This window comes from Micropterus salmoides, unplaced genomic scaffold, assembly GCF_014851395.1.
Source record: "Micropterus salmoides isolate LMB-PRFRI ecotype aquatic unplaced genomic scaffold, ASM1485139v1 Ms_hic_scaffold_10, whole genome shotgun sequence".
In the NCBI taxonomy this organism is placed as follows: Eukaryota; Metazoa; Chordata; class Actinopteri; order Centrarchiformes; family Centrarchidae; genus Micropterus; species Micropterus salmoides.
The window spans coordinates 22,676,452-22,700,030 of record NW_024040041.1 but is presented as its reverse complement, the minus strand read 5'-3'; the positions used below and the strand labels follow the sequence as shown (position 1 = coordinate 22,700,030).

General features: G+C 41.4%; 1 protein-coding gene and 2 long non-coding RNA genes across 3 annotated transcripts in view; 2 read left to right on the top strand and 1 right to left on the bottom strand.

Annotated features, from left to right (window-relative positions):
* The window catches only part of LOC119891330, a 33,605-nt gene extending 27,508 nt beyond the window's left edge, over window positions 1–6,097 (top strand). Inside the window, exon 3 of the long non-coding RNA XR_005442424.1 lies at window positions 5,128–6,097. This is a non-coding gene — a long non-coding RNA (uncharacterized LOC119891330). The remainder of the gene's footprint in view (window positions 1–5,127) is intronic.
* Window positions 1–12,228, bottom strand: part of pde4a (phosphodiesterase 4A, cAMP-specific) — a 44,108-nt gene extending 31,880 nt beyond the window's left edge. The window contains exon 1 of the mRNA XM_038702785.1: window positions 11,002–12,228. Coding sequence (XP_038558713.1) covers window positions 11,002–11,297 — 296 coding nt within the window. The 5' untranslated portion in view covers window positions 11,298–12,228. The remainder of the gene's footprint in view (window positions 1–11,001) is intronic.
* A 5,906-nt stretch (window positions 12,229–18,134) lies between these two features.
* On the top strand, window positions 18,135–22,072 carry LOC119917337. The gene is made up of 2 exons (XR_005447256.1): window positions 18,135–18,283; window positions 20,479–22,072. It is a non-coding gene; the product is annotated as an uncharacterized LOC119917337 (long non-coding RNA).
* The last annotated feature ends 1,507 nt before the right edge of the window (window positions 22,073–23,579 follow it).

Below are 23,579 nucleotides of genomic sequence, written 5' to 3'. Positions count from 1 at the left end.
ACAATATTGTCATGTTTTCTATAGCTACATATATATATGTGGTTAACTTTAGGGAATGATAACAATAATGGTTAAAAAACAGTGTTGACTGTTTGTAAGAAAATGTGAAATGAATAGCGGTCCTAGTCTGATGCTTTGTTGACCCATCATCACCCTGATCTCCTCCCTCTGTGGACTTGTACTGGGTTCTATAACAATATCACACTATTTCCTTCTTTGCTCCTAATGGACAGTCATAATTACTACAGCTGCTAGAGGGCTTTGTCACTTGAAAGAAAACGTTCTTTTTGGGCATTTGCCGAAATGACTGATGCACTTGTTTTTCTTGGGAGGACATTACCTTATGTTCACCAGCTACTCATTACTACTCTGCCATTTGGTAGCACAGAGTTTATACGTTCAGCGTTTTTGCTATAAAAAAAAAAAGACAATGCTTTGAGAGCGATAAGGTTGAACCAAAACAGTTAAGTTTCAGGCTGGAAACCCAAAATAATGAGCTGGTAAACTGCAGACTCGGGTAATAATTCTCAGTCAAACTACCCCTTTCACATCACACATAGTCAATTTATCCATTTTTATTATAAGAACATCAATTTTAGCTTCTTTATGTTACCCTGTTTTTCATAATACTATGATGCATACCATTTATATAATTAAGGATTATTCCCTAAAGAGATGAATGATATTATCTCTTTCGCAACATCAAAAGCTGAGTATTTTATGTTTAGATAAATGACATCCCTAGAGATAAAATGTACCATAAATTAAATACCATAAAGGACTATTAGCAAAGCTGTACTCCAATTATAGTGCTGCTATAATATGCGTTTACCAGGAGAGTCATGTTAGTAAGAGAACAATAAGAAAATCAGTGTGATCATCCTAGAAAGCAGTTAGATGTCATTAGTGAAGAAAAGGCAGGACTAACTGTGTGGATTCATTTGTGCTGAAACTGCCTCAGGGCCATTGCCTTGCAGCGGGGCAGTGAATGCGACATGCTTGCCTGATGAGTAAATCTGTCTGTCATTTTTATTCTTATGTCTTTCAATGCGCTCTCGTCCCTCATATTCTCCCCCCCCCCCCCTTTTTAAAAAGCATAAGCACTGTAATTTTAGACTCGGAAAATGTTTCCCAATTCAACTATGCCCTTTCTGTATCCACAGAAAGATCCATGTTTCCTCACATCTTGTCACGACAGCAGCTTGAATGTTTCAGCATCTCTGACTTTATTCTGTCACAATCTAGTGGTCAAACCTGACCAAAAGTCACATGTTCTGCACACTCACCTCTATGCTCGGTGATCTAAATGTAGCCAAAGGCATCTGGTGATGCTGCTGTATTGACTATGGTAAATAAAAGTTAAGATATGTGTCAACAAAATGGTAAAAGATTCATTTTGCTGTTAGTGGTATGCATTACTGTGTTTATGCTCTGCTACTGCTGTCTTTCTTCTGTCCCTTCTCCATTTGTCTTTGTCTTTCATTGACCACAGATAAATGTGTTCTTATGAAAAGTCTTTGAGGTGCAGATGGTGTTGATAATATAATTTTCCCTAATAATGGGAATAGAAGCAGAAGGTGAACAACAGATATATTTATCAGCAGAGAATCAATTGTATCCCCAGATACAATTGAGCTCCCAAACTTATGGCAAAGTGAGTGAAGAAGAAGCTGTGATTGGGTAATGAGGCCTGAGCGGTGTGGTAGAAAAGGCATTTAGAGTCAAGCAGACCGTTCCCGAAACGTCATAGTCTGAGAATATGGGCTGTGAGAATCAGCAGTATGTCCAAACAGAATGGATGTCTCCCACTCTGCATGTCCCCAGACACTTTCCGTCTCACAAAATCATTCGCACGAGCACATGCTCACACGCAGACGTTCAGCCACAGTAACTGTGCCAGTATAGCTCTCTGTCTGCCTTTCACAGATCCGGATTCAACAGTAGCGTTGCGCAAGCCTTGTGCACTGCGGTTAACTATCACTTTTCCACTGGCAGCAAAAGACTGGCCTCACATGCTTAATATGGAAACCGCTGGAAAAGTCAAGAAGCGAAGTGGGGAATTCATGACAATTTCAGGCCAGCTGTGGGAGCTTCGTGATGGCACAACATTATAGTGACAAATGCTTTACCATCATGATGAACACATCTTTAGGAGATGTGCCATGCCCTACGGGGTGCTAAATGAGGACATTACACATATACTCACACAAGTCACATTATGTTCACTTAATGTTCCTACATAGACTTGGTCCAGCACGCAAAAGCAGCCCAATATCTTCCTTATACATATTGAAATACAGAATGGAAACTGGAATATAGGTTCAATAAAACACTGGGAGCTGAGGCTGGTTTGGTTTAATCCCATTACACTGAGAGCCTGAGGCTTCTCTCCCCCTATTTATAGCACCCTGAGAGAGAGGAGGGCTGGCCTTCATGTACACAACATCACAGGCTTGTGTAACTGTGGCCGCGAGTGGCAAGGGACCCGACCAATCGCAGACAGGTCTTGCGTCAAATTTGATGTGACAAAATACACAATTGCCAGTCATCTGGGAAGACAACCGCCCTCATTCTCTATTCTCCAGACACATGCGCACTTTCTCGTTTGCCACATTTACCTTCTGTTCTTCTCCGCTCTCCTTATCTTCACACCTTCTCCCTGGTGTCAACATCCCTCGTCCCACCGGTTTGATGAAAAGGAATGGGCTCAGGGTTTGTCTTCTATTAAAGCAGCAGTGTCTATGTGCAGGGGAGCACTCACTTCTCCTCAGTCTACTGCTGCTGCTGTTAAACCAAGATGTTTCACCAGTATTTTCTGGTAGTCGAACTGAGGACAAAAATTCTTGGATTGATACAGCTGAATTTAGGCACTTTCCAATATGTGCCTTAAGAGTATGCTGATGCAAACATGCATGAAGATTAGGTACTCTTGCTCGTGGGACACTTTGAAACTTTTTCTAGGCGCTGTCAGTACTGTGGATTGCACCAGCGACCTTTCAAGTTCTTAAAAAATGCCAACAACAAAAAAGAGAGGCTCGGGAGAAAAGCTGCATGGAGTGAGAGAAGACTGAGTTCTGATCTTCTTTAGGGAATCCTCCAATCCACACACGTAATCACACAATAAACCCCTTGATACACACACAACAGAAATGGGGGAGAGAATATGGAAAAAAGATAAAGAGCCCTCATAGGCCTCCTTTGTGTTAATTACTTTGCCTTCGTCGGGGGTAAAATATACCTCCCAGCCTGTGTCAGCATTATGAGAAATCTCGTCCAGGCATAGTGTAAAATGGAGGATGTTACTTTAAACTCTGGCTGTGGACTTGGCTCAAGAAAAAAGAAAAAAACATGCAATCTTCAGAAACATCAAACTCAAACTGAAAAGTAGAGCATCAAATGAAAATACCATCTTGAACCCTCAGGCCATGCTTTTCCCTTCTCTCTGCCCTCCAACAGCCTGGATGTTGTTAATGTGTGAACATGACCTATGGGCCCACTACTCTGACAAGACAGGTTATGCTCATACATTGATCTAGCAGAAGTCAGGAGCTGGAACAGCGACTCTTTTTCTAACAGAGGAAACAGAGGTATGCCTCTCCTGTACACCACACCTTCAGTCGGCTATAAATCACAAGCTGCTTCATGCATTATGTAAAGTTCTCAAGTGTTCCCACAAACCTTGTTGCTGCTGCACAGATTGCGAGTGTTATTTTTTTATATGTTCCTCACACAAACCTATTGCATCTGTTTTCGTGGGTTTCTGAATCGTTCTGTTTCACTGGCAATAAATTTTCTTTTGACAGGAAGCAACACTCATAATGCATTCCTTTGCACAAGCCCCATCTGGCATCAACATATGACCAGCAACATACAGTAAAAACATGCGGTAGTGTGCACACATGCACATGTACCACCCCTGCATGTTTAATCATTTCATATTAATAGGAATAATACATGAAACGTTAAGCCACCACTGTGTCACATATTTTGGAAGAATTTCAATTAAACAATTTGGGGTAGTTGAAGAATTACCTCCTCCTCTATAGGCTGAGAAAATTCTCCAAACTCAAAATCACAATCTTCTGATGCCATCTTTTTTGTTAGTTCTAGCACACAAGCAGTGGTGGAACTAAGATAATTTACTCAAGTACTGCTTTGGATTTACTTTTCTATTTTATGCTACTTAATTCTTCTTCTCTACATTTCAGAGGGATATATTGTTCTTTTTACTTCACTACATTTGTTTGACAGCTGGAGTTACTAGTTTCTTTATAAATGAAGATTTTACTCAAAAAAACCCACAACATTATCTCATAACATTTAATTTCACTCACGTACTGGTATAGATTAAACTACCCAACAGTATATAAATTCATCAGAATCAGCTCCATCTTGACCAGCTTCAACAGTAAAATGCTGCATACGCATTCATTCATCAGTAATGATTATAGTATAAGCCATGATTGGCCATATGTAGCCATTTTTCTGCATTAAGTACTTTTACTTTTAATACTTAAAGTGTATTTTATTGATAATACTTTCATACTTTTACTTCAGAATAAAATTTGACTGCAGGACTTTTACTTGTAATGAAGTATGTTTACATTATGGTACATTTATCCAAGTAAAGGATCAGAGAAACTATCACTACTGATGTGACACAAAGGTTTTCAGCCAACAGCAGCTCAAATGACAATGAATATTTGCTGGCTGATTTGGTTTTCTGCTTTCTAAATTAGCACACTATGAAATATTTAGTGGCACATTTAGCAAGCCCCTATGCTGTTATTGTTTTGATAGCAACTGAATATTATTTGCTGTTGTTTGCAGCAGTTTTCCAATCAATCTCACACAACAGCAGTGGAGCTGAGTCAGACCAAGAATGGGCAAAACAATAAAACATTTCTTGCTATATTTCTGTCTTGTACTCTGTCAACACTCTGTTATCATAAAATGATATATAGGCAGCTTTTATGAGTATTGTTTATAATGTGACCTGAATAGCAATAAAGGTCTGAACAAAGCTTTAGGTTGTATGTGCTGGGACTGAGCCACAGTGTACAGTAAGTAAGTCTGTGACATGATAAGCCACTATTAAGGCCATCTGTCCCTCTTCTCTCTTCTCAGGACTGACTGTCTTTCATAATCATCCAGTGAAGCTGACACTCTGCCAGTCTTTTTTTGGGCAAGAACACTGACTGGGGCAGGAGGTCTAGAAGTGATACCTCAGATGAGACGTTGGCATCAGCAATGGCGCAGCAGACAGTTAAATGAGCTGATGCAATCTTCATCTATGTCTCTCTGTGGCAATCGTGGTTTCCAGTGCGCTCCTTTATCCTTTTCAGCTCTGTTTTGTTGTGAGAACTATAGTTAGGCTCTCTCCACACTCCCCTGATATGTCTTACATTAGTCCGACATGGTGCTCTGCTTGACAGGTGTATGCTTTTTGTTCTTTCTGCTCTACTGTGTGTGTGTGTGTGTGTGTGTGTGTGTGTGTGTGTGTGTGTGTGTGTGTGTGTGTGTGTGTGCGCCGCTGCGCAGACACACAGCTGACAGAGGGTTTGTCAGTCTCAGTCACTCAGATAGATCTGTGCGAAGACAGCAGCCTAAAGCACATTTCAGCAGGGTCATCCTCTCACGTCACTCTGTGCCACGACATCAGAGGCCGCCAATTGCATCTGGTGGTCTGCCTCACCTACTGGGATGCAAATTGGACACAGTATCCTTATTCCCACGTCTACCTTGTAAGGACATCTCACCCAGAATGAGCATCGTAGAGGAGTTTTCTCTCAAGCAGAACTGTTTGCTGAGAGGTGAAAGACAACCACTTATTTTGAAAGTGAATAAACCCCACAATTTGACATTTAAATTTTGCCTAGTCTCAGTCTTCTTGGTTTGAATTGGGTGACTTGATTACACTAAAAAGGGGTTTTCTTTTAGTTCCTCCTAGTGCCTGTGGGCTTGAAGAATAAATTACTATTACTACAACTAAAAAGCTTAAATTTGTGTCAGAAGAAAAATAAATCCAAGGAAAAGTGAGGAGGATGATTTTTTGTGTGTATTTTTATCTCACAGCATAATTATTAAAGGCCGTTCTTTGATGCACAGGTCTGTCTGAACTCACTATTGAATGATTGCCAGCCATATGATGAAGGTGTTTGTGGCTTCTCTGCCTGTGAGGTCAGTGATTTTTCAAGTAACGACTGGAGCATGAAGAATGAAAAATAAGCCTTAAGGAGCAGAATATAGGAAGAGATGTGGCACTGCACGGTCAGTGGTGGACAGTTAATTCTACCACTGGAGATATGAAGGTTTGAGTTTCAGATATGGCTTCGAGGGGGGAGAGACTCTGCAAGCAGCTGATGATTTCAGTGGACAAGAGAGGGAGAGTGGGACGAAATGATAGATTTATGAAAGAGAAACTGTGTGCTTAATGCCGTTGTAAGCAAGAACAAGACTATCAGAGAGAATCTCCGAAACTACAGGGAGCCAGCAAGACGGGCCACACAATAAAGAGACAAAGCGGAGAACAGAAATAGAGATGGAATCAATACTCCTCATTTAGACTGGGGTGAAATGAAGTACTGGGAGGCTAAATGATCAAAAAGAGAGAAAAGCAGCAATAAAACAGCAATTTTTACAGATAAAAGAGTGACTCAAACAATATTATTAGATCAGAAAAGATTTTAAAAAACAGTCAGCATGAGGCTTCCCGCAATCACACTGGACATCTTGAGAGAGGCAGAGGAAAGGCAGAAAGTTCCATGATGGTGATTTAATGATATGAAAAGGAGTGTTGTTATGGACCAAATCTAAGCAGACTAGTTGCACCAAACTGGAAGATATTTGTGGGTAACAGGTGGACTTATTGAGCAACTTGGATTTTTGATGCCGTGGCTCACTTTGTTTTCTCTTGCTGGGATCCTTGCCCAGCCACACTTGTCAAAAACAAAAAAACAAATGACTAGTGTATCGCTACTTTAAGAGGATTCAGTGTGAAATTAATTAAAATGCAAAGATGCCAAGATTTCCAGTCGATTCACGAAGCAAACTGACTGTGCTTAATGTGGTTACCAGTGGCCTGAGTATCTGAGGAGCCTGTGAGAGCCTATTGAGTCCTACAATGAGACACAGTGACGAGCAGAGAACAAACACAAAGAGGGACCTTGGACGAGAGCTGTACAAATTGAAGCAAAAAAATAATAATGTTTGGTGTCATTGCTAAAAAAGTCTCAGAGGGATTTTACCTGAGGTCTCTTGGATCTGCCTCAGCCATCCAATAGCGAGCGCCGTTCCAGTACATGAACTGCCTCCAGATACTAATTAGCGCTGTGAGAAGTGAGAGAGCACAATGTATTCACAGAAGAGCGCAATCTGTAGCTTAAACAGATGGTTCCACTACACAAATGAGATAAGAGGTCTATTACTTAACGCCATTAAAACACATTTGTTGGGATATTCCTCAATGCTCTTTGGTTGAGATTTTTTGATTCTAGAATGGAGAAATGTGTGATTAACAACAAAATACAGGTGTTGCAGTAATTTACTGGAGCTGTACCTCATTATGAACTAAATTATTGTGGCAGCCAGCCAGTTAGACAGGCGAAAGAGCAGCTCCAGCTTACAAATCAGCCCTGGATCCTTGCTTGGGGAAAAAGGTGTAAAGAATGCATGAAGTGGTAAGTGACGGAATGAGGGAGGCTTTGGTTTAAAATTGTTGCAGAGGAGTGAACAGGAAACCGGCTCTATGTTGTGATTAAACTATTTGCAGACTGCAGTCATTGAACAGAGCTTTATCACAGTAATATTCACTTTTTCACCACATAAGCATACATGTCATGATGCACATTCAGTGGGATCTGCTACATACTGACAAATTATACAGTCAAGCCCGTCAAGTGCCTGTAGGCTTTGCCTTCTTTGGGTAAATGAAATCTATTCTACAAATGCACAAAACAAGTAACCATAGCAACAGAATTGCAGGAAGAGCTGTTACTTGTTCAGTGTCAGTCATTCATTTTCGTGTTGGAACTTCCCAGAGCGTATTGAGCATGGGACCTGATGACTGATACGTTCATATTAGCATCCTCTGACAAAAGGACTGACAAAAGACACCGGGGGTGGGAAGAGGAGGCAGACTTGACACTCTTGGGGGGGGAGCTGATTGCCACTAAGACTGCCATTTTGTAGGATACAACATAGAGACAAAAATAGACTAGTGGAAACAGTCACAAACAAAGATACTTCAAACAATTATGCAAAACAACACCCAGAATCCCTCTTGTATGCTATCCATCCCAAGAATGGTGACGGTTGGGAGTGCTTCATTTTTTAAAAGCAAGGGTATTGGTACAATCGGTTTTGTCTCTGAACCATGTCCAAAACTATTTCACCATTAGCTCTCAGGCTGATGGATCTTTCGAACCACCAGATGAGGTCTTGACCGTCTCAATGATCAGTGATTGAACGGTCTGCCTTCATGAGGCAGGAAGGTCATCCGCTGGTTCAATCAGTGACCAACGCATCAAAGAACAATTACTTTTTCCACTCTCCAACAACAAAGCCACTTATTGTTCTGTAACAAACATTACATTTTACAATTTATTTCTTCTTTTGATCTTACAATATCTGACTAAGCTAAAAACATTGAATATTGATCCTGACTATATATACAGAAATCTCTGCAGGATAGTATTCATCAATTCATATGTACATTTTTTCTCAGAACGGTTGGTGACCAGTGCTTGTTTAGTAACTTGGACCCATGAACATTGTCATTTCAAGAAGGAACTCAATAACTCCTAGTTACTGTCTTTTTCCATATCTCAGAGTTTGCTGTAGTGATTTTCCTAGACAATGAGTGCATGAAAATAAGAGCATTCACAACAGTAGTGACAGCAGATGTGCGTGCAGCTGCCTTCAGTAGGCCAAACTCAATGCAAGTTAGCCTTGAGCTAAAACCACAGAGCTTCTGGCGCCACATAGATGTTCATAAAGCCTGATAAATCCAGTGTGAAGATAAGGCCAACTCAAAGCATTCTTTATTCAGACATAAGTAAGGAGGCTCTAATATACAGTCGCTCTAATATGTGAAAAGAATGAATATAATATCAACACAACGGAAATCCCTCTGGCCTCCCACTGATATGAAAACAGATAAAACAAGGCCTATTGCAATCTATATGGACTACAGGTCAGACACTAACCTGTGCATAGCCCACTCATGAATACCTCCACACACATACACACACTGCGCACGCTACAGTTTACCACTACTCATGACACACAACATTTATCCACCAGCCTCCATTCCTCCATGCACCCTCCTTCCTGTCCAGTGTGTAGTACAAACACCCACAGATAGTACACATCACCTCATGGATTTTCTAAGGCGCATACACGCACATGAACACACACACACGGTTGGAGTCAGTTTGGTGTGCTCTCAGAACTGAGCTTGTCGGAATCAAATTATCTCTCTCTCTCTCTCTCTCTCTCTGGCCTCTCATGGTTTGCCGCCCACAGAAGGAGAAGGGCAGGCAGAGTCAGTCCCAATGCACTAAAGATTGGACTGCCTCAGAGCGTGTCCTGAGGACTAAAATACAAATCAGCCCTTCCTCCAGTCAGCTGGAGTTGGCCTTTCTCCCAGGGGCCTGCCGGGAAGGCCGTCTGTGGCATTAAAAAAACTAGAAGAAAGAAAACAAATAATAACAGGAGTAAAAAAATAAAAGAATAAAAATATAAGACCCCAACAGTCCCCTGGAGACCCAGCACACTCTCAGGGATGTGTTATTAGTCTGATAATTACCCTGTTTAATGTGTTGCTCTTGTGCAAGAAGCACGTTTGGGCTTCATCAGTGACGGGGTGAGGGTGAGGGAGATTATAAAGGAGTCAGAAACAGTCCAACATGTAAACTAACTCTTTCACTTGCAGGAACATGTGGGGATTTCAGGTCACACAAAGGACAGAGTGGAAGAGGGAACAACTTGGAAAACCAACATTTATGGCCTTGATTTTCTCTCTCAGCGATACCCCCTTTTTCCGAACATGTGAAAAACAACTTAAATGAGTCATGTAAACAGCCAAACTAACCCATGCAGGCTGTAAATGTTATGACGGTCTTTCAAAATGTACATGGAGGAGCAGCTGTTAACCAATAAAAACAAGCAGGCACTGCATTAACAGTGTCTTCTTAAGGGGATAAATAGAGCCATTGTTGAGTAAGGACAAAGTAATGGTATCAAAATTGTATTGTTCCATGACTCACTTAATGAAATGCTTTTAATCCAATCTGCTTGATTAACATGCATCGTGTAAGTTGATTGAAGTGCTGAAAGAGTTGTTAGTTGGTGGGGTTTATAAAACCATAGAGAGTGTCTTTTCAACCCAGCAGCCCCCCCACCTCATCCACTGGGGTCAGAGGTCAGGATCACACCCTTTGAGTTTAAAGACTCACTGCCTTGCTAAAGGGCACTTCAGCAGGGTGCATACTAGTAAACAAGGGGCTTTAACTTTTTGTCCTCAGAACACTGGGACCCCAAATCTCCCTCTGCAAGCAAGCTGAGGAAGGCCTGGACTGGAGTGGACACTATGGCAATATCTCATTACTGTATGCTCAAGCGCACCCACTAGACCTTTGGTGCCATTAAAACGACTGTGCCTTGTGTCCCTTATCAACTCCGTGTAACATGTGGACGCTCTTAAAATGTTACTGGCATTTACAGTTGCTGCTCTTGCATTTCGAGTGGGCGGGCTGGTTTGCGCTTCATACCCATCTGACAGTCTATCCAAAGACGCATAACGCATCAGCACCGAAAACCCACGCGTCCCGCCTCCCAATAGAGAGCGCTTCATATCAGTTAACCCTTCAGGCACACTGCGTTATTACGCACTCATTAAAATGCCCCCCTTCCACCTCCCCTCCCGTTTACGCATATGCCTTGTGGGCTGTCATGGGCTATTATTGGGATGTTTGGAATGCACACCCTTCTCTCGCCTACCGTTTATTCCCGACACAATTTCCGATGGATGTGTTTGTGGTCCCGTGGAAGGAGGATGGCCAGGACATCCGAGACTTTTTCAGTCCTGGTCTGTCGCTCGTATCCACAGCGTCGGAGCGCTCCATGTGCCGGTGATGATGCCGGTCGGTGTCGGAGTAACCCCGGTGTTTGATTTTGATCGGGGTCCGGGGTTGCCTCCACAGATGTTGCGGAGGCTTCAGGGTCGCCTGTCCTTCCCGAGGAACCGGGAGCGACAGGGATAGGCTCTTCTTCGCGCATGGTGGTGGTTCCATCATAGTGCAAAAAAAATTATTTAAAGATCCCCTTTTAACTTATTGATTAAATAGTATGGCTGAATTAATTTATTTCAAGCACAAAACAAAACGTGTCATGTCCCTCTCTGCCACTTGATCTCTCAGCGAACAAATCAAAGTGACCAAGTCCAGCACAGCCCAGATCTGAATCTTGTTTTCTGAATAACATCAAAAATTGTCACAGTGTTAATCTGACAAGACATCCAAAGAAATCATTCATCTCATTGTTTTCAGTGGTGATCAGTTTTAATTTAGCCCACAATCTCAGCTCTGCCTTGATCCTGACCAGTCCTGGGTTTTGGTGATGAGACACCGGTCCTGGTGCTTCCCCTGAAGTTTGACGCCTCGTCGCCCATGGCGCACAACCGGATGACTGTATTTATTCAAGATAATTTATTGCTTTTTATCAACCACTTATTGCAGAGACACACAGATCGCCGGCGCTGGCTTCAACGTGAGTGTGGTGTGGAATTATTGCTGCCCGTATGTCTCGCAGCTGAGCTGAAATTTCCAAGCAATTTCCATAAAAGTGCTCAATCTATCACAGTTCATGTAGAGCTACGGCATCTCTGTGCGCAACTACATCGCAGAAGTCTCCTGTAATTCCTCCATGAAGATATGTGATCCAATAATTTAAAAAATTTTTAAATTGGACTCAATAACCATCCCTTCTCAATAAATCAGGATGGTGTGAGGAATGGTTGGTCCAAAAACCACAGGCGATCCTTTGTTCCCCAGATGTCCAGACTCTCTTTTTCAGGTTTTGTTTTGTCAGAAAGGATCATAAAATGACACAAATTGATAATTGCGGAGCTTCAGTCATCCTCCTCAGTGTGGGCCATTATCTTACCATCCTCATATTTGCTGGAGTTCGACGACTAACATTGTCTTCACCACAACGCTCTCACTCTCTCTCTCTCCCGCTCTCTCTTCCCTTTCTCTCTCTCTCGCTCTCTCTCACACTCCCTCTCTCTCTGTCTCACTCTCCCTCCCTGAAGGTCCAGTCTATCTGTATGGTTGTTCTCCACAGAGATTTGTCAGCACTGGAGGGGTTTGAACCTTGTGTTCAAGTGCTCATCCATTATGGTTTGCCCCATGCATGTGTTCACTGCGCATTTCCTTGACAAACACAACAAATTGCTCAAATGATGTCAGCTGGGAAAGAGGCTTATAAGATCAGGCGTGACATCTAAAATGCCATTATTTATCATTTTACCTATTTGTAGCTGAAAACGGTCACGTTGACTTACCCGGTCCAATCTGAAGGATTACTACATGTTCATATGTCAGCCCTTGGAGTGACTACGCTGAGACCTTCCAGTCATTCCCGTGCTGCACCCAGTATTTTTAGATGAGGACCAAAAGTAAAAAGTAGCCTTTCCTGTCGCTTTGGGAGCACTCACATTGCTAGGTAAAATGTTAAAAGGTCTTATTCTCACAAGGGCCACCACAGCTAATGGTACTGAAAGCATCTGACCTTCATCGCAATGTACTGACCTCTGTCAATCTGGGATCAATCTTTACGTCATTGTTTTACATAAGTGATCTGCAGCACATTTTAAATTATGCAAAATTAGACTTCTCTCTTGATCAGTCTGGCTATTTCAATTTGGTTGGTGCTAGTTGGGGTTGAGGAATAGAAGGAACATGCTGGATCACACTTGTTATCTTCCTCCATGTTCCGCTTACTGTAATTAATGTACACTGAATTACTGCCAACCATTTCAACACCTTAAGGACAGCCATTGCTTTGTGTTTATGTAATTTAGTAAAACAAAATTGACAGAAATAAGGGTAGGCATGATGTTCCATGTCAGTCTGGGATGAATTACCACGCAAGTCAAATTGATTTCTATACCATATTGATAAAAAGAAAGAAATTGAAATGCAGTTTATGAGCAAGAAATATGCTAACCATTTCTACAGTTCATTTTAGCTTTCCAAAAACACAGTCTATTTTTGGATATTGGTTTGACAGTATTTAGCCACAATTGAACTGTAATCAAATACTCAGAGTCAGAGCTGCTTTCAATGATAGATGTCAAACACCTGAGTCGAACTGTAAGCCAGGTGCAGCTGAGGTAGTGACAGTGTTTAGTGCAGTCACATTACGGTGCATCTTTGGTGTCGGCAGATGTCTGAACCTTTTGTTGATTGCTTTGCAGTTGAATATGACTAGCTTGTGATGAGTACAAGCGTGCCCACATGTGAGACCATGTTTCATTCCTGAATCATCGTCCCATTTTTAGATGGAAAGCAATAGCTCTTCAAATGGTGGAGTTCAGGTTTCCCTGGGTCCTATGTGTATGTACGTTACACGCAAAAGAAATCATGTATCCTTAGCATTGTATCAGAGTAGCGTTAAAGATACTGCAAAGTAAGGCTCTCAAATTTGCCTCTGTAACAGGGTGAAGCACCTGGTTAAAAAAAGTGACCTCACAGGCAGGACACTGCTGTTGAGCACTGAGAGGAGTTAAGGTTAGCTGAGGTGGTTCAGGCACTCAGAAAATGCCTCCCAGGCGTTTCCTCTTGGTGTGGCAGACCACCAGGAACCACTATGCTGGCTGGGTTCATTACAGCCTCAGCTGACCTGGAAGCGCCTTCAGATTCTCTGAGAAGAGCTGGAGGAGGCTGCTGGGAAGCAGGACATCTGGGCTGCTCTGCTTGTTGTCACTGGTGACCCTGACACAGATAAGAAGTTAAAACAGACAGACAGATGTTTGGATGTACTGTAAACTTCGGAAAGTTGCTGCTGCTCTTCTTCCCCCTGCCAGCGCCATCTGAATGCTCTCAGGAGTGATGCTCTGAATAATATGAACGATGGTACTGACAGCTAATCGTTGAATGGAAAATCTTGGTTCCAATGTGCGCTCTGATGCTCAAAAACAATACAATTTCAGAGCCATACATAAAATTGTACGACATCAAACAGAAAGATGTCAAAGTATGTAAAGTGAAACAAAAAAGATGGCACTCCAGACTGTAATAGCTTAAGCCAAAGTGAGAGGCTGTGGAGAGTTGTGGTGGAGGTTTGCTTCGATCACGCCCACTGGCTCCATCCAATGCTGAATGGCTGAACTACAGCGCATGCAGCTCCAACCTCAGGCCTCACACCTCAGGCGAGTTGAGCTTATTAACAGGAGGCCACCAGAGACAAACGGCTGCTGCCCTCAGACAGTACGCGTAGCATAACAGAAAAAAACTGTATTGGGGAAAGCAGTGGTGCCACTAAGAATGAACAAAAAGTTCACTATTTTGTTGGGGTCCCCTGAAAGCATTCCCTCATTTCTCCCCAGTGGTGGTGCCTCCACACTGATAGACTGAAACAGAATGGAAGGACGTGACCAGAAAGAAATGTAGGGCATACCAGGAGACTTCTTCTTGTTTAATAAAACACATTTTTCTATTCTCCCACCTGAAATGTCAAAATATTACCTTTATTCTGACAATAAATCTTTATCATGTCAATCATAACATATCTTATGGTTATATGCAGAAACATAACCATAAACAGACACTTGGTTTAAACCAACATCACAGCCTCACATGGCAGTGATCGCGGTTATACTTTCAGTCTGGTTTCTGTCTGTCTTTCTCTTCTGTAATTACTGGCTTTAGAAATAGACGGATCATACAAAAGAGTTGTTTTCCTCTCGTCCATGTGCCTTTTCAGTCGTTTCTTCTCTGCCTCACCTAAATTAAAGCATTATTTTATTCTGTGCTCATGTCCAGCTGTCTGTATTTCAAAGCAAGCAGGACAAAAACAAAAACATACTGCTGTTGCATTTTCTGTTGGATGTGTTTGATGTGAAGAAATATTGCTTTGAGCTATGATTTTAGACTTTGAACCAGCATAAGTCAAAGACAGAACAATGGTGAAGTGGATATAGTACATGAAGTTGCTTCAGACAGTCTGAGTGAAGTGTGCAGTGAAGTGGTATGAAAAGTAGCATTAACAGATATTCAAGGTATGTGTTCAACCAAATGTGGTCAGTTCTAAGATTATGATTATTACTGATTGATGAAAACACTGCACTGGGCATCACTAGATATCTCACTGGATCATAAATAAAGCAGCATTATAACTGGGGCTGAGCTGTAGAAGCTTGGCGAAGGCATGTACAGAAGCATTGTAGTAGTTCAGGTACAACAGAAAAGCAATAATCATTTAGTCTGTGTCTTTAAAAACCAGGGCAGACCTAATTTTAGAAGTGTTTTCTCAGCTGAATGAAAAAAGCACAATTGGACTTGGCTTTTTGCTTGTTGCATTTTTAAAAATGGGTTAAATATAGCAAGCTGAAAATGTCAAGTCGTTGAGGGTCTAGTAGCGACTTTATGCTCATTTATTGTCCAGCAGAGTCCAGCAGTCTTGATGTTGATATGTATGTCTGATGTACACACAACCATGACTTATTTTCATAGCTTTGAAGAATATGTGAGGTTGAATACAATCAGAAACCTTAACTGTGGGTTTCTCAACAACAGAAATGTCAAATTGAATTATACAAACAAAAACCAGTGTCTCTTTCATTTGCATGCAAAGTACAACCCATTGAGCTTAAACATGAAAAGAAAATACAGCCACTTTATTAGGTACACCTTGCTGGTACCGGGTTGGGCCCCCTTATGCTTTCAGAACTTCCTTAATTCTTCGTGGCATACTTTCATCAAGGTGTTGGAAACATTCCTCAGAGACTTTGGTCCATATTGACATGATAGTATCACGCAGTTGCTAAGATAAGATAAGATAAGATATAACTTTATTAATCCCCTGTAGGGCAAATTTTGGTCGACATAGCAGCGCAAAGGAATATAAAAGAACAGATACAGTATTGTAGAACATTGTAGAACGCTTAGAGGCTCGGGGCTGGAGGAGTCTGTGGCTGAAGGAGCTCCTGAGCTGCCTCAGCTCAGCATAGAGAGGATGAGAGTTGTCCATGATGGTTTTCAGCTTCCCTCTCATCCTCCTCTCAGTCACTGCCTCCACACTGTCCAGTTCCATCCCCACCACTGAGCTGGCCTTCTTCACCAGCTTGCCCAGTTTGTTGGCACCACAAGTCCCCATGCCACCTCCCCAGCACACCACAGCGATGCAGATGCACTGGCCACTACAGACTGGTAGAACATCCGCAGCAGCCTGGTGCACAAATTGAAGGACCTGAGCCAGGAAGAACAGCCTACTCTGTCCTTTCCTGTAGAGGGCCTCGATGTTGTCTGTCCAGTCCAGTTTATTGTTCAGTTGCACCTCCAGGAACTTGTAGGTGTCCACCATCTCTACTCCCTCACCCCTTATTACAACAGGGGCCTCTTGCTGTGTCTGAAGTCCACCACCAGCTCCTTGGTTTATCCTGTGTTGAGCTGGAGATGGTTGCTGTCACACCATCCAATCAAGCTCTCAATCAGGTCTCTGTACTCATCTGAGAACTTCTGGAGGTGGCTCGTTCCAGAGTCGAAGCAAAAGTCAGAAGTGTAGAGTGAAACAGTGACAGTACAGTTCCTTGGGGTGTGCCAGTGTTGCTCAACACGACATCTGACAGGCAGCCATGCGGCCTGACATATTGTGGCCTGTCAGTGAGGTAGTCAGTGATCCAGACCACCAGGTCCTGATCCACCTGCATGTGTGTGCCAGGTGGGTACCAGCTGTTCTGCACATACCTTGAGGACCCTCGGGTAGATGTTGTCAGGTCCCCTGGGCCCAGTTGTTCAAAAGTAATCTGATGGGATTTCGGCTATCAGATTAGATCAAATCTTGAAAATGGGTTGTTCAAAAGAAAAAAAGGATTCTGAAATCAGCTCACCTAATCCAATCCTGGGTTTGATCTGGATCAAACCTTCAGTTTGTGTTGTGTTTAGTAGAATTGGGATCACTTTGATCTGAAGTCTGGTTGTATTTTAGTTTTTATGAGTGCGCTGAGGGAAACTTGATTTGAAGAAAATGACCTTATAGTGAACGCAGGGTGAGTTAACTTTTAGCTTTGGTTTGTCTAACAGCTTGTAAACTTAAGCTCTCACTGTTAGCTGCTCTTGTAAAAACACTACACGTTTTTCTGCTGCTGTGTGCGTTGTGTGTCTGCAGACTATTCGTCCACTGCACATGATAACACGTTACGCAGTTTAGTCACCCAACCAGTATATCTTGTTCATCTTAAATCCAGCAGCTCTCAAATTAGTTGTAAAAGTGTCAGAACAGGAGAAACATTACAGACTCCTCTGTATTTGTGTCAGTTGTTGGGCTCATTGCAGTTACTATCACTGTCTTCTAAAGACTTATTTGTTTTCATGTAATTGTGCATGGGGTCACTGCATTACTTATATAATATAAAAATATACAATTTTGATAATGCACACGTAGATGGTTTTCATATGTTTACAAAAGGTATTGGTTGATATTTAATTTTGCAAACAAAATGGCTTATTTGTAGTTTTAAATGTAAAACTAAAAAGTTTTAAATATAAACTTGAAAGGGTTTCAGTGTGTGTATCAGTACATTTTCCCATTTAGAGAGGAAATCCAGATTTGGTAATTCTAAAAAGTTTGTATCTGGATCAGGGTGAACAACTGGGCCCTGCCCTTGTTGATACAGGTTCTGGTGAGCTGTCGTCTCACCTGGCTGGTTGTGATAATTGGGGGTGGAGGGGTGGGGGTAGGGTGGTGGAAGGGGTGTGGAGGGAGGAGACTGAGATGGAGGGGGAATGGAGGGGAGGGGATAGAGGGAGGGAGGGCAGTTTTGCTGCACATCTGTGATGCAAATATCTCGTTCCACCACATCCCAAAAGTGCTCTATTGGATTGAGATCTGGTGACTGTGGAGGCCAGTGGAGTACTGTGAACTCATTGTCATGCTCAAGAAACCAGTTTGAGATGATTTTAGCTTTGTGACATGGTGCATCATCCTGCTGGAAGTAGCTGTCAGAAGATGGATACACTGTGGTTGGAAAGGGATGGACATGGTCAGCAACAATACTCAGGTAGGCTGTCACGTTTAAATGATGCTCAGTTGGTACTAAGGGACCCAAAGTGAGTCAAGAAAATATCCCCCACACTATTACATGTTGTTTAGGTCAAATTCTGACCCTACCATCTGAATGTTGCAGCTGAAATCAATTCTCATCAGACCAGGCAACATGTTTCCAATCTTCTGTGCGAAATGTAGCCTCAGTTTCCTGTTCTTAGCTGACAGGAGTGGCTCCCAGTGTGGTCTTCTGCTGTTGTAGCCCATCTGCTTCAGACGTGTTGTGTGTTCAGAGATGGTATTCTGCATATCTTCATTGTAACGAGTGGTTATTTGAGTTACTGTTGCCTTTCTGTCATCTCGAACCTCTCTGCCCATTTTCCTCTGACATCAACAAGGCATTTTCATCCACACAACTGCTGCTCTCTGGATATTTTCTCTTTCTCGGACCATTCTCTGTAAACCCTACAGATGGTTGTGCATGAAAATCCCAGTAGAGCAGCAATTTTTGAAAATCTCAGACCAGCCTGTCTGACACCAACAACCATGTCACATTCAAAGTCACTTAAATCCCTTTTCTTCCCCATTCTGATGCTCAGTTTGGCCTCAATGCATTGGGTTGCTGCCATGTGATTAGCTTATTAGCATTTTGTGTTAACAAGCAATTGAACAGGTGTACCTAATAAAGTGTCTGGTGAGTGTATTTTGAATATTGACCTGGAAACGTGATGAATCTGACAAAATGACTTAGAATGACTTGTATGTTTTGTTAGAGACACTCACTTTGTATGGTACAAACATGTCTTTAGCCTAGCTTATAGTTTAAATGCCATCTTTATAAGAGGTCTGATGTTATCCTTTTCATACTTCCCTGCTACAACACACAATAAATCTGCAATTGAATTTCAACTTTAAATTATTAGTTTCTTCCAGGGCAGCTGTACTAAAGTGCATTCAATACTGTCTCCTTGAGAGAAAATTGTAACTTGTAGTACACATCCTTGGCAAATGAATAGGAAAAAATGAAAAAGCTGTCTGCAACTGGATGCTGAAAGAAAATGTGGAAATAAATGTATTTTTCTATTTAAAGCTCATGAAACAATGGAACAACTGTGTTGTATTAAAAGGCTGTTTTGGGTTCAGAAAAAGTTCAGAAAACCCCTTAAAGAGCTGCTCCAGGCTGTTTATCAGAATCACAGATTAGAGTATTGTTTCTCGGGGAAACACAGAGGCCTTAAAAAGAAAAACATGAATTTTCAGTTGAGTTGAATTGCCCTGTAAGGAATTCCTCTCTGAGGGACAATTTTAGCAATTAAACATGATCCAGTATCAGAATAAGAACGAGAGCACAAAGAATCCAGGAGTCCTTTTCTAAATTCTTGCATGCTAACAAAATAAACTTGCTTGCTTTCATTTCATCTCATAAACCTTTCACCAAATATGAAGAAAAAAATGCCCACACACGACCTTCATCTGCACACAGAATTAAGAAACATTTCTTCTCTCAGATCTTTTTCCAAAGCAAGAAAACAGTGGTTGTTGGATTATCTAATATGCTGTCATAATTTGCCTCTGTCATTGTTTTTACAGATTGTTTGTGTTTATATGCTGATGTCTCTTATGTGTCATCATATTTGTGCTTATGTAATTTTGTTTAATATATCTATGCTCCTGTATTCTCTGTGTATGTTTTAATGTTTTCTGTTATGCCATCAACCTGCCAGGGACTACAGATAAAAATAAATCTGTATGGCTAAATCTTGTACATTTACATATTGGACTGAAGTCCTCATGTTGATTAATGTGCATTGTCCCTTTTAAATAAACAAACAAACAAACAAACAAACATCAGCAACAGTGTATAACTGTACTAATATCTGAATACAAACAGCATTGAAAGGGATGATGAAATGACCACAGACCGCAGTGCGGACTGGAGTGCTCCATTGTGGTGTGGGGGGAAAAATGTTCCTCTTGCTTTTGCTGCACACTTCCTTTTGTGAGTGTCTGATTTATGATGACCAACCTCGCCAAATGGCTTTCTGCATCATACATTCATATTGTGAGGAATAATTGAAATGCCAAGCAGTCTTACTTACTCAGTATATGTTGATGAGACGGTTGTGCAGGCAATGGAAAAGTGTATAATGTATTCATGCCATTTTAGAAATTCAGCTTAAACTGAACTTGTGAACTATTTTTCCATTGCAGCCAATCACTGAAGGAATGAATGTCCAGCAGCATCAGCAGCCTGTCTGGCCTCTAGCCCTCACTGAGTCTACACATCGGGGAATGCTGGGAAATGGATCCACTTTCTGCCAGTGTAGAGCCATGAAATAGTAATCCACATCTCTTTGCTGACAGTGACTCTCTGCTCTGTGTGTGTGTGTGTCCATGTTTGTGTTAACATGTATGCAGGACGATGAAAAGTAAATTGCTAGGTGTGTGTGTGTGTGAGAGAGAGAGGGAGAGGGAGAGGGAGAGAGGGAGAGGGGGAGAGGGCATGGTTAGATGTGGTTAAATTGCAGTAATATGTAACATTGTTTTAGCCGGCTATCAGGTTATTTATATGAAGTTTGAAGGATTCCAGAAACGACTTCAGATTGTCTTTTCCTTTATTCTGTGGAGGTGCAGTGGTGGGGGCGGACTGTCTGTCTGTCCACGCTGTGTGCTTGTGTCTAAACACTCACGCACTCATGCTGATTCAAAGCTAATGTTGGAGTGGAGCTGCAGATATCGTCCACACATTGAACAACATGAAACTAGCACCATCATTCACAAGTGATTCTGGGATGTGCTCACAAGTATTGTTCTGTTTTTTTCTCCAGACCAGTCAGATTTCCATCACTGAAATGTGTGTTCAGTTGCAGGCAGAGGAGGAGTTAGATGGGAAAGGATGAAATGTTGCATCAGGGAGTGGAGGTTTCATAAGTTGAGGACCAGTGAGACCACAAATGACATGATAACTAGATTTATAGCTTCTTAAAACTTCTGCTAATGGCATTGTGGAGCTATAATGGCAACTGGAGATGGGAATCAAGTGTCAGAATGACCGCAAGCTTGTTCTTTTGCTCCATCAGTGCGCCTGCAATGCACTTTCATGGTCAGTGTTGTCAATGGCGAAACAAGGGGCACAGTAAAACTTTGTGCAAATTAAAGGCCTTAAATGGCCAATCAGTCATTTTTATAACCACATTAATTATGGATATTCAAATATCTAGTTAAGGAATTTGAATTAAAAATGAAACGTGTAGTTTTTGTTATAAATAAACTTGCATTTAGTCATTATCTTGTGTCAGTCAGTGTAGTAGCAGGTTCCAGTCCTGTGTTTGGAATTTTTGGATGGTGGAAAGGGCTAAACTTTGGTTTACATTTGGATCACAGATGGTGCCTTTAAATACATGATGTTTCTGAAATAATAAATTAAAAGAAATCTGAGTTTGTTTTGTTGCTGCACTAGGTCAGTTTTTACATTTACATCATCGGTGCTTTTAGCAATATATAAAGAAATGAAAGAAAATTAAGAGAAAAATCAAGAAAGCACTGGTCAGAGATAAAGTGGTCTCGCTGGTAATTCAGTAATGATCATGTAAGAGACAAGTAGCAGCAAAGGAAATAGGAGGAATGAGAGCTGCGCTTTTAGATAAGCAGAAATGTATCTTTATAGATATTATGTATCTATGTACAAATACTTGCTCATCAAATGTATTAAAATAAAATTCAAAATACTGCTATGAAAAAATGTATTCAATTAAGTAAGTGTAATTTGAAATTATAAAAATACATTCTATACAAACAGATATGATCACATTTTAGAGATTAAGTAGCCTCACTATGGGCCTGACCTTCAGGACATCTTGGAGGTGGGAGGCTGCAAATTAAGGGGGGGCATTCTGGGTGGTTTCCAGTTACAAAGTATATTTTCCGGCTCTAGAGCACACGTGCTTGCTGATTGTTCATGTCTTCTGTGGTATTTCAGTGGCATTCAGTAAACTTGGCTATGAAGAGTCTCAGTCATCCATGTCATAGTTATCTGTGGAGGGTTGAATCAAGGGCAACTGGTCTTGCCTTAGCCTGCAATATCTAATCATATTTTGATTACATACCTTCATCTTAAGGGAAATTTGCACCAAACCTCGGAGCAGCTTCTTTCAGGCTACTGGCCACGAGGAACTCAAAAGAAATATGATAGTTCTCAATGAGCACTTTGCAGGACCCGACAGGACAGACCACTGATTTACTCGCATTTACAATACATATTTTAAACACATTTCATTGAAATACTGCCCATGCTCTGTAGATGGGTTGGCTATTAATGCTGAGAACGATGATATGGGACAGGGGATATGATTCAATGGGGAGAGGAGGACAAGAGACAGAAAAGATAAGTATTTGGGGTGTGTGGTAGAAAGATTTCAAGACTCTACTTTATATCACCACACTGGTGCTTTGCTTTAAATTTGTGGATCACATCTGCGTGCTGGAGATGTTTAGCAAATATTCAAGATTGAACGTACTGTACATACCTCCAGCCAAAAAACAGACTGTTTGTATGGTGCTTACAAGTTGTTTTGGAGTATCTCTTTATTTCAGAAATGAGGCGTGTCGTTTTAATGCATCAGAACAATAACACTGTACTGGGAAACATTGCATTTATTTCCCATAACTAGAAATTGTTATTTTATTTTGTAGTGCCACAGTGATATACAGTTACACAGGGGATTGAGTGGAAAAGATGAAAATGAGGAGTGTAACAATACCCAAGCTTATTACAGGGGGATAAGACTACATGTTATGAGTTGAAATTTAAATCCCTATAATATAATCTTGTTTGAGTGTATAAGCAGGAGCTCCGTTCAAACTGAGTGGCTTTCCTCCTCTTCTGAATTCAGCGAAAGGCAGATTGGTAGTTCTGTCCTGGGCTATCGAGATGTTCTACTCTACTGTTTTATAGTCTGTCGCAGGGGGGAGTGGGCTGTTTTCTATGACTAATCCTGCTATAAACAGCTCTTGTGACATACCCCATTTGGTTACACTTTATTGCTTGTTCACTGAAATAAAGCCATAAGAAATCACAGCGCATGTGAATTTAGAGCGTTTTACATGTAGATTAGAGTGAATCTGTATATTTGAATACAGCCATTCCTATTCTACAGACATGGTCAAAGTTAGAGCTATTACATTTTTGTTTCGAGGGCACACACAAAAGCACAAGAAATAGAACTGTTCCTTCATTTGTGTGTTTGTAAATTGTGATAAATGATGCTGCAGTGATCTGCCTTCAGAGCTCTTCCTCCTTCCTCTCTGTATTT